General features: G+C 42.6%; 1 protein-coding gene across 1 annotated transcript; it reads right to left on the reverse strand.

Annotated features, from left to right (window-relative positions):
• Positions 1–5,964: 5,964 nt before the first annotated feature.
• On the reverse strand, positions 5,965–6,518 carry LOC136432059 (activated RNA polymerase II transcriptional coactivator p15-like). The gene is made up of 2 exons (XM_066423077.1): positions 6,332–6,518; positions 5,965–6,134 (listed from the first exon to the last, which is right to left on the reverse strand). The coding sequence occupies exons 1-2, from the start codon at positions 6,516–6,518 to the stop codon at positions 5,965–5,967; spliced, it is 357 nt and encodes a 118-aa protein (XP_066279174.1).
• Positions 6,519–12,019: the final 5,501 nt, after the last annotated feature.

The raw sequence follows: 12,019 nt of genomic DNA on the forward strand, positions 1-12,019 counted from the left end.
CTAACACGTCATAGGTCCGCGGGGTTCTAAACACGCAGTAGTATGTAGTCAGCAGGATGGTATCCATTATTCCGGCTCGTTCAAAGGGCAAGACTCGTCGACATTAGCTATGCTTTTTCGTCCACCCTGGCCATTCTTCCTCAGATTATTTCAATTTTCACAAGCTTAAACTTAAAGTCAGTTTTTATTCATAGTGTTAACATCTAGAAACATTATTCTTCCTCAGTTTAGCTTAAAATTCTCAAGTTTACAATGTAAGTTTCATGTTTCATTCATCCTTTATATCTGATTCAAAGAACTTGTTTAAATCCATGATGTGAAGACCTATCAGGTATACACGTACGTTACCTTTGTAGCGAATCAAGACAACAACAGAAAAGACACTGCAGGGACATAGTGACAATGTTTCATTGGACTTTATTCAGTCAAGAGTGTATCAAACGCCGCCCGTCTGTATTAGTAGTATGTAGTCAGCAGGCTGGTATCCATTATTCAGGCTCGTTCAAAGGGCAAGGCTCGTCGACATTAGTTATGCTTTTTCGTCCACCCTGGCCATTCTTCCTCAGATTATTTCAATTTTCACAAGCTTAAACTTAAAGTCAGTTTTTATTCATAGTGTTAACATCTAGAAACATTATTCTTCCTCAGTTTAGCTTAAAATTCTCAAGTTTACAATGTAAGTTTCATGTTTCATTCATCCTTTCTATCTGATTCAAAGAACTTGTTTAAATCCATGATGTGAAGACCTATCAGGTATACACGTACGTTACCTTTGTAGCGAATCAAGACAACAACAGAAAAGACACTGCAGGGACATAGTGACAATGTTTCATTGGACTTTATTCAGTCAAGAGTGTATCAAACGCCGCCCGTCTGTATTTTCTGTGCCCGAGTTTATAGCAAACGTCTATATCCATACCACCCACCGCGCTTTTTTTCCTCGTTGCATCGATACCTTTCTCCATTGTATGGAACAAGACTGCCACATCTTTGCGGTCGAATTCACATTCAGACTGAAAGTTTAAATTGAAGGTGTCTGAACCTACTTTCATATACGGTACGCGTGCGCAACTTTTGCCTGCCCGCACTCGGATTTCGTCCATGCAGACACACGAACTCTGGCGTGAACGGCGTCTACCTGTGCAACGTAGTATCATCTGTGGTGGATATGACGACTCCTGCACTCTTTTCGCTTGCCACTCTATCAGAAGTAGAAGTCAAAGTTTTCCCGAGGACAGCCATGTTCGCCGTCGGTACACTCTATTCTTACCCTGCAGGTAGGGCATGTCGGGGACGTACGGCACCACTCCACTATGCAGTCTTTGTGGCAAGAGTGGGTATTCAGAGCTGTTGCATGTGGACAGTGGTTCCAAACTTCGTCCCGGAATGCGATTTCGTCGAGGCAGATGGGGCAGATCTCACCGTCAGACACATCTGTGTGGTTGGCGAATGAGTCGGGCGTGGATGAGTTCTGCATTTCTCTTTGAGTCCGTCAATAGCAAGCAATGACATTTTCGCCAGACGTTTTTTTTTACTCTAATAGGAAAAAGTGTCGGAGCGTTTAGAAATTTAGAAATGACAATATTGTGCCTGATGTGATATCAACCGTTGCAAAATGTACAGATTGGGTGCATTTCTAGGCTTAAGTCACCGCCCTGTATATTAATCTAATTTAAGTCGTCTGATAGCTTCAACAACTTGATCCATTGTTTGTTCGAAGCAGTCCCCATCGATGTCCATCGATTCATCTTCAGGTACGATGTTGTTCTCTGTGATCATATCAAAGCTCATGTTTGGATTAGTCTTTGGTCCGACATTCAATCTTAGTCGACGCCTCTTGGCTGGCGGCTCACAATCCCTATCGTATGGAGGCATTCGCTTTCGTTTTGAAGCTTTAACAACTTTATCCATAGTAATGCCCAAATGGCATGAAATTTTTTACTGTAACGCTGTTGATGATGCATGTTATAAGCTGGTAGATCTTATATTTGAAGCCAAAACCAAATGTGTTCCCCATAAGGACATTCTTATAAGACCCAGAGATAAACCATGGATGTCTCCCAGGATTAGATCGTTGATGCGTCGGCGAGACAAGCTACATAGAAATGCTAAAGTTTCGAACAGTACCACACTGTGGTCTGCATACCGTAATGTCAGAAATAAACTAGTACGCGAAATATCACTTGCTAAGTCTAACTACAACAGCCGTCTCGCTGACTCCTTGACGTCTTCTCCTTGTTCTAGCAAGAAATGGTGGCACATTGTTAAATCTTTCTATTGTAGCAAAGTGAGTTCTAATATTCCTCCCTTAAGGTCAGGTCACTTGTATGTAACTGATTCTTGTGAAAAGGCAACCATGTTCAACAATTTTTTCACTACTCAGGCCTCTGTAGATGACACCAAGGCAAGCCTCCCACAACTTGATTTTCTCACTGATGTCCGATTTTCAGAATGTTTAACCACACCTGCCGAGATTGAACTCTATGTATCTTCTCTAGATATATCCAAAGCGTGTGGTCACGATAATGTTGATAATCGCTTTCTTAAACTCATATGCCCTTACATATCTGATAAGATCGCTTACGTTTTCAATTTGTCATTTTGCCATGGTGTCTTTCCAAAGGCCTGGAAACGGGCAAATGTGGTTCCAATTTTCAAAAAGGGAGAACCAGATGATGTATCTAACTATCGCCCCGTATCTCTGTTGCCCTGTTTGTCCAAAATTTTAGAAAAAATTGTATCCAAACACTTGTATAACCATTTGATGTCTCAAAATTTACTATATTCCCTCCAGTCGGGCTTCATCCGCGGAGATTCGACAGTAAATCAACTCATTTGTATTACTGATAAAATCTTTAATGCTCTAGATTCCAACAAAGAAGTCAGAGCGGTTTACTTAGACTTTTCTAGAGCATTTGACAAAGTCTGGCATAAAGGACTTATTTTCAAGCTGCAGAGAAACGGGGTCGACGGCCCAATCTTAAATTGGTTCCATAGCTACCTCTCTGACAGAGAGCAAAGAGTTGTAATTGATGGTCAATGTTCGGATTGGAGTTATGTTGGCGCAGGTGTACCTCAGGGTTCAGTTTTAGGGCCTCTCTTATTCCTTGTCTTCATTAATGACATGGTGGACGGTCTAGTTACATGCCCCTTTTTATTTGCTGACGATAGTTCATTATTGGACATTGTGGAAGATCCTAACGTTACAGCTGATCGACTCAATACTGATCTTAGGAAGATATCATTTTGGTCTTCAACATGGCTTATGAACCTAAACCCTTTAAAGACTGAAGAAATGTGTTTTTCTAAGAAATCAAATCCTCCCGACCACCCCCCTCTTCTTCTTGATAATTGTGTTATTAAATCAGTCAAAACCCACAAGCATATAGGGACTTTTCTTACGTCCACCTTGTCATGGGAAACACAAATTTCTTATATGATTGGCAAGGCGTCCAAACGAGTGTCCACTCTTAACAAATTGAAATTCAGATTATCACGAACAGTACTTGATGTTATTTATAAATCTTTTATTCGTCCTCTCCTTGAATATGCTGACATTATTTGGCATGGATGTACTTTATATGATTCCCAGCGATTAGAACGTGTCCAATACGAATGCGCGCTTGCAGTCTCAGGGGCTGTAAGAGGGTCTTCGTATTCTTCGCTACTTTCTGAATTAGGTTGGGAAAAACTTTCGGATCGACGTCACGTTCACTCTCTGATCATGTTCTACAAAATTGTTCATGGCCATACTCGCCAGTATCTTAAGGATTTGATCCCTCCTGAAGTTTCCATTTCTACTTCTTATAATCTTCGTAACAAACTTAATCTAAGGATACCGCTCTGCTCTACAACTCGATATCAAAAGTCTTTTATTCCTTATGCAACGCATCATTGGAACGGTCTTGGTATATCTGTTCGATCATTACATCTTTCGTTGTTTAAAAAACATCTAGTCAAATTAGAACGTCCCTCTTTCTATTCACATTTTAGTCATGGCCCCCGGTACACTTGCGCCCTCCTCACACGCATTCGCACCGGCACGTGCAGTCTTAACCTAAGTTTATTTACACGCAACTTAGCAACAAGTCCAGCCTGCACTTGCGGATGTCGAAGCGAAAGCGTTGTCCATTATCTTTTGTACTGCCCTATATACAGTCAACAAAGACTCAACCTTCTGGGCAACCTACGGAACCTTTTAGCCCATATTCTTGATATCGATACTTTGTCTGATCAAGCCTTCATTTATTTATTATTAAGAGGCTCATCCTTTGTTTCATATGATTTCAACTGTAACATTTTAGGCTTGACTCAGCACTATATTTTGACAAGCAGACGTTTTAAAACTTAGTTCAGGTATATTGATATATTCATTGTTTGTTTGTTAGTTTGTTTGTATTGGACGACCCAATTGCTGTTTATTATTGTTATTGTACTTGTCTATGTAAGTTGTAATTGTTTTTCCAGAGGTGATGTTTAATATTAGCTTTAGCTAGAGTGCATCACCTCTGTGTCCTGTATATTTTTCTGTTGTTTAATAAAAAAAAAAAAAAAAAATGTGCTATGGTAGTTGTGTCTGTGACTTCAGTACCCTTGTTGAGAAGGTTATGTGTTAATATCCGCACGGGTGTGGATATCACAACTAGAGAAGTTGTGGATAGATCCGTATGAAATATGCTATGTAGTCAGGTGTCGGCAACACGAAGTTCGATTATGGACCTCACCATATACATGTATTCGCAATGAAGGACCGTCAGTAATGTAAGATTACCATTGCAGCCTTATTTATAAGGCTCAGGATATGCAAATTTATGTAAATATCAGGATTCAAGTTCCTTACATTTTGATTGGTCGAGAAGCTTTGGGTAGAAACTCGTTCTAACCGGATCTATAGAAAACTAGATCTAACCAGTTTTACTATTTTTAGACGGGCCTTTTTTTGACGGCAACCACAACATAACCGTTACGGCTTTATCATCTCTTATCTCTCGGTTTTCATATATATACTCTTTGAAATTACACGATTCTATCAAGCTTATGCAAAACTTATGAGAAGGCCAGAGCTCTCCAAGACCCACAATCGGGGTCCCGCCTAAGATCTCCACGACAGCGTGCAGTAGACCCTTTAGGTGTACTACTGGCGACACTTGATCCAGTGTAATACGCTTTGGCAGTTCTGTGTCTATGACTACGGTACCTTTCTGGAGAATGTTATATGTGAGTAGATATCAGAACCAGATAAGTTGTGAATAGATCCGTATGGAATATGGTTTGCAGGCAAGTGTCGGCAAACGAAGATGCTGAGCTATTGCAAAGGGTCATTTTTTTCTGCGTGTTTAGAGCCCCGGGGACCTATGACGTCTTAGGCGAACGTTTAGCGACCGTTTGAAATGGCGCACACATGTTTTCTAAGTTTCTATCGGAACTTTGGACTTGTAATAGACACGTGTATATCTAGATGGAAATTGAATTGTCATCTATTTTACGCACGTTACAACAAAAGGAAAAGAACGCTTATGAGAAGGCCAGGGTGGAAGAAAAAGCAAAGCTAATGCCGAGGAGCCCTGCCCTTTGAACGAGCCTGAATAATGGATACCAACCTTCTCACTACATACTACAGTGTAATGTGCTTTGGTAGTTCTGTTGCTGTGACTTCGGTACCTTTCGAGCAAATGTTATATGTGTGTAGATATCAGAACCAGACAAGTTGTGAATAGATCCGTATGGAATATGGTTTGCAGGCAAGTGTCGGCAAACGAAGATGCAATTGTCCCTATCTCTCTCTATCCATCTCTCTCCCTCTCACTGTCTCTCTCAGCTCAACTTAATTGTCTCATTTGGCTTACCTACTGACTGTAATATCTACAAGGTTAGTTATTTACACCACAAAAACAACAAACATTCTGATTTAATCTTTGCCCGTATTTGAACCACGAGAGGCTTTATTCGTGTCACAAAATTTTATCAGTCACTAGAAATCTTCGTTTGGAGGTCGCTTTTCAGGAACGACTTGTCTTCGATGACGACTTGCAGGGCCACCTCTACCTTGCCAGCAACGGTCTCTATCGTCTGCCACTGCTGTGGGTTGAGGTCGATCCCTTTCTTGCCAGGCAAGACTCTTCTGGGTACTGAGTCTGGACGGGGTCTGAAGAATTCGCTTAGGGCCACGACCGGGTCTCCTCCTCCACAATGGCGTACCGTAGGTGTCCCAAGTCGGCATGGTGGCAAGGGTGCACTGCAGCATGTAGCACTAACCTTGTAGATGACATACCTGGCAAGTCGCGTCTTAGAGCCCATCACTGATCGGGGATCAGGGCCAATCCTCTCTTACAAGCCCCCCACACATCCTCCTGTTCGGGATGTGCCTGATAGAATTGCCGCACGGACAGCACGGCCTTCCCGTTGAAGCGACCGACGGTGACGAAGACGTTTTGCCCAATGGGAAACCTGATTTTCAACACGCCATTCCCGTCGTCTATCTGGAGTTTCGGCTTCGATCCGTCGCTCATGCCATCCATCTGTGTACCCTTCTTGCTTTGTGTTAAGGGGACAGCGGGATTGCCTGATGGGGGATTGGAATCGGTGCGGAGACAAGCACAAACGCGGTCCATGATCATAATATTGGGTACTTTTAAAATTTAAAAAATGAGAATATTGTGCCTGATGTGATCAATATCAATCGTTGCAAAATGCACAGATTGGGTGCATTTCTAGCCTTAAGTCACCGCCCTGTATATTAATCTAATTTAAGTCGTCTGATAGCTTCAACAACTTGGTCCATTGTTTGTTCGAAGCAGTCCCCATCGATGTCCATCGATTCATCTTCAGGTAGGTTGTTGTTCTCTGTGATCATATCAAAGCTCATGTTTGGATTAGTCTTTGGTCCGACATTCAAACTTAGTCGACGCCTCTTGGCTGGCGGCTCACAATCCTTATCGTATGGAGGCTTTCGTTTTGAAGCTTTAACAACTTTATCCATAGTAATGTGCTATGGTAGTTGTGTCTGTGACTTCAGTACCCTTGTTGAGACGGTTATGTGTTAATATCCGCACGCGTGTGGATATCACAACTAGAGAAGTTGTGGATAGATCCGTATGAAATATGCTATGTAGTCAGGTGTCGGCAACACGAAGTTCGATTATGGACCTCACCATATACATGTATTCGCAATGAAGGACCGTCAGTAATGTAAGATTACCATTGCAGCCTTATTTATAAGGCTCAGGATATGCAAATTTATGTAAATATCAGGATTCAAGTTCCTTACATTTTGATTGGTCGAGAAGCTTTGGGTAGAAACTCGTTCTAACCGGATCTATAGAAAACTAGATCTAACCAGTTTTACTATTTTTAGACGGGCCTTTTTTTGACGGCAACCACAACATAACCGTTACGGCTTTATCATCTCTTATCTCTCGGTTTTCATATATATACTCTTTGAAATTACACGATTCCATCAAGCTTATGCAAAACTTATGAGAAGGCCAGAGCTCTCCAAGACCCACAATCGGGGTCCCGCCTAAGATCTCCACGACAGCGTGCAGTAGACCCTTTAGGTGTACTACTGGCGACACTTGATCCAGTGTAATACGCTTTGGCAGTTCTGTGTCTATGACTACGGTACCTTTCTGGAGAAACTCTACTACTACTACTGCCTTACTACTACGACAATTCAAGTTTATGTTTTAACTCACTGCCTGGATGTCTAAGCTTTATCGGAAAAGTTACTCGAGCAACTGGTCACTTACAGTTTATGTTTTATGCGCTACGTTACAACAAAAGATGCTTGTCCAAATGCTTCAAGCGTTTGTAAAGTGTGAGACGTTTGCCGACAGAAAAGTGCATCTGTTGCTTATGAGAAGACCAGGGTAGACGAACAAAGCAAAGCTAATGCCGCCGTAATGCGCCCTGACTATTGACCGAGCCTGAAAAATGGATAGCAGCCTGCTCACTACGGCAGTTCCAGTTTATGTTTTATGCGTTACGTTACAACAAAAGATGCTTGTCCAAATGCTTCAAACGTTTGTAAAGTGTGAGACGTTTGCCGACAGAAAAGTGCATCTGTTGCTTATGAGAAGACCAGGGTAGACGAACAAAGCAAAGCTAATGCCGCCGTAATGCGCCCTGACTATTGACCGAGCCTGAAAAATGGATAGCAGCCTGCTCACTACGGCAGTTCCAGTTTATGTTTTATGCGTTACGTTACAACAAAAGATGCTTGTCCAAATGCTTCAAACGTTTGTAAAGTGTGAGACGTTTGCCGACAGAAAAGTGCATCTGTTGCTTATGAGAAGACCAGGATAGACGAACAAAGCAAAGCTAATGCCGCCGTAATGCGCCCTGACTATTGACCGAGCCTGAAAAATGGATAGCAGCCTGCTCACTACATACTACTACTGACCGAGCCTGAAAAATGGATAGCAGCCTGCTCACTACGGCAGTTCCAGTTTATGTTTTATGCGTTACGTTACAACAAAAGATGCTTGTCCAAATGCTTCAAACGTTTGTAAAGTGTGAGACGTTTGCCGACAGAAAAGTGCATCTGTTGCTTATGAGAAGACCAGGGTAGACGAACAAAGCAAAGCTAATGCCGCCGTAATGCGCCCTGACTATTGACCGAGCCTGAAAAATGGATAGCAGCCTGCTCACTACGGCAGTTCCAGTTTATGTTTTATGCGTTACGTTACAACAAAAGATGCTTGTCCAAATGCTTCAAACGTTTGTAAAGTGTGAGACGTTTGCCGACAGAAAAGTGCATCTGTTGCTTATGAGAAGACCAGGGTAGACGAAGAAAGCAAAGCTAATGCCGCCGTAATGCGCCCTGACTATTGACCGAGCCTGAAAAATGGATAGCAGCCTGCTCACTACATACGACTATTGACCGAGCCTGAAAAATGGATAGCAGCCTGCTCACTACGGCAGTTCCAGTTTATGTTTTATGCGTTACGTTACAACAAAAGATGCTTGTCCAAATGCTTCAAACGTTTGTAAAGTGTGAGACGTTTGCCGACAGAAAAGTGCATCTGTTGCTTATGAGAAGACCAGGGTAGACGAACAAAGCAAAGCTAATGCCGCCGTAATGCGCCCTGACTATTGACCGAGCCTGAAAAATGGATAGCAGCCTGCTCACTACGGCAGTTCCAGTTTATGTTTTATGCGTTACGTTACAACAAAAGATGCTTGTCCAAATGCTTCAAACGTTTGTAAAGTGTGAGACGTTTGCCGACAGAAAAGTGCATCTGTTGCTTATGAGAAGACCAGGGTAGACGAACAAAGCAAAGCTAATGCCGCCGTAATGCGCCCTGACTATTGACCGAGCCTGAAAAATGGATAGCAGCCTGCTCACTACATACTACTGTTGCTTATGAGAAGACCAGGGTAGACGAACAAAGCAAAGCTAATGCCGCCGTAATGCGCCCTGACTATTGACCGAGCCTGAAAAATGGATAGCAGCCTGCTCACTACATACTGCGCCGTAATGCGCCCTGACTATTGACCGAGCCTGAAAAATGGATAGCAGCCTGCTCACTACATACTACTGTTCAAGAGTGTATCAAACGCCGCCCGTCTGTATTTTCTGTGCCCGAGTTTATAGCAAACGTCTATATCCATACCACCCACCGCGCTTTTTTTCCTCGTTGCATCGATACCTTTCTCCATTGTATGGAACAAGACTGCCACATCTTTGCGGTCGAATTCACATTCAGACTGAAAGTTTAAATTGAAGGTGTCTGAACCTACTTTCATATACGGTACGCGTGCGCAACTTTTGCCTGCCCGCACTCGGATTTCGTCCATGCAGACACACGAACTCTGGCGTGAACGGCGTCTACCTGTGCAACGTAGTATCATCTGTGGTGGATATGACGACTCCTGCACTCTTTTCGCTTGCCACTCTATCAGAAGTAGAAGTCAAAGTTTTCCCGAGGACAGCCATGTTCGCCGTCGGTACACTCTATTCTTACCCTGCAGGTAGGGCATGTCGGGGACGTACGGCACCACTCCACTATGCAGTCTTTGTGGCAAGAGTGGGTATTCAGAGCTGTTGCATGTGGACAGTGGTTCCAAACTTCGTCCCGGAATGCGATTTCGTCGAGGCAGATGGGGCAGATCTCACCGTCAGACACATCTGTGTGGTTGGCGAATGAGTCGGGCGTGGATGAGTTCTGCATTTCTCTTTGAGTCCGTCAATAGCAAGCAATGACATTTTCGCCAGACGTTTTTTTTTTTACTCTAATAGGAAAAAGTGTCGGAGCGTTTAGAAATTTAGAAATGACAATATTGTGCCTGATGTGATATCAACCGTTGCAAAATGTACAGATTGGGTGCATTTCTAGGCTTAAGTCACCGCCCTGTATATTAATCTAATTTAAGTCGTCTGATAGCTTCAACAACTTGATCCATTGTTTGTTCGAAGCAGTCCCCATCGATGTCCATCGATTCATCTTCAGGTACGATGTTGTTCTCTGTGATCATATTAAAGCTCATGTTTGGATTAGTCTTTGGTCCGACATTCAATCTTAGTCGACGCCTCTTGGCTGGCGGCTCACAATCCTTATCGTATGGAGGCATTCGCTTTCGTTTTGAAGCTTTAACAACTTTATCCATAGTAATGTGCTATGGTAGTTGTGTCTGTGACTTCAGTACCCTTGTTGAGAAGGTTATGTGTTAATATCCGCACGGGTGTGGATATCACAACTAGAGAAGTTGTGGATAGATCCGTATGAAATATGCTATGTAGTCAGGTGTCGGCAACACGAAGTTCGATTATGGACCTCACCATATACATGTTTTCGCAATGAAGGACCGTCAGTAATGTAAGATTACCATTGCAGCCTTATTTATAAGGCTCAGGATATGCAAATTTATGTAAATATCAGGATTCAAGTTCCTTACATTTTGATTGGTCGAGAAGCTTTGGGTAGAAACTCGTTCTAACCGGATCTATAGAAAACTAGATCTAACCAGTTTTACTATTTTTAGACGGGCCTTTTTTTGACGGCAACCACAACATAACCGTTACGGCTTTATCATCTCTTATCTCTCGGTTTTCATATATATACTCTTTGAAATTACACGATTCTATCAAGCTTATGCAAAACTTATGAGAAGGCCAGAGCTCTCCAAGACCCACAATCGGGGTCCCGCCTAAGATCTCCACGACAGCGTGCAGTAGACCCTTTAGGTGTACTACTGGCGACACTTGATCCAGTGTAATACGCTTTGGCAGTTCTGTGTCTATGACTACGGTACCTTTCTGGAGAATGTTATATGTGAGTAGATATCAGAACCAGATAAGTTGTGAATAGATCCGTATGGAATATGGTTTGCAGGCAAGTGTCGGCAAACGAAGATGCTGAGCTATTGCAAAGGGTCATTTTTTTCTGCGTGTTTAGAGCCCCGGGGACCTATGACGTCTTAGGCGAACGTTTAGCGACCGTTTGAAATGGCGCACACATGTTTTCTAAGTTTCTATCGGAACTTTGGACTTGTAATAGACACGTGTATATCTAGATGGAAATTGAATTGTCATCTATTTTACGCCATTACAACAAAAGGAAAAGAACGCTTATGAGAAGGCCAGGGTGGAAGAAAAAGCAAAGCTAATGCCGAGGAGCCCTGCCCTTTGAACGAGCCTGAATAATGGATACCAACCTTCTCACTACATACTACAGTGTAATGTGCTTTGGTAGTTCTGTTGCTGTGACTTCGGTACCTTTCGAGCAAATGTTATATGTGTGTAGATATCAGAACCAGACAAGTTGTGAATAGATCCGTATGGAATATGGTTTGCAGGCAAGTGTCGGCAAACGAAGATGCAATTGTCCCTATCTCTCTCTATCCATCTCTCTCCCTCTCACTGTCTCTCTCAGCTCAACTTAATTGTCTCATTTGGCTTACCTACTGACTGTAATATCTACAAGGTTAGTTATTTACACCACAAAAACAACAAACATTCTGATTTAATCTTTGCCCGTATTTGAACCACGAGAGGCTTTATTCGTGTCACAAAATTTTA

Source organism: Branchiostoma lanceolatum, chromosome 4 (genome assembly GCF_035083965.1).
Source record: "Branchiostoma lanceolatum isolate klBraLanc5 chromosome 4, klBraLanc5.hap2, whole genome shotgun sequence".
In the NCBI taxonomy this organism is placed as follows: Eukaryota; Metazoa; Chordata; class Leptocardii; order Amphioxiformes; family Branchiostomatidae; genus Branchiostoma; species Branchiostoma lanceolatum.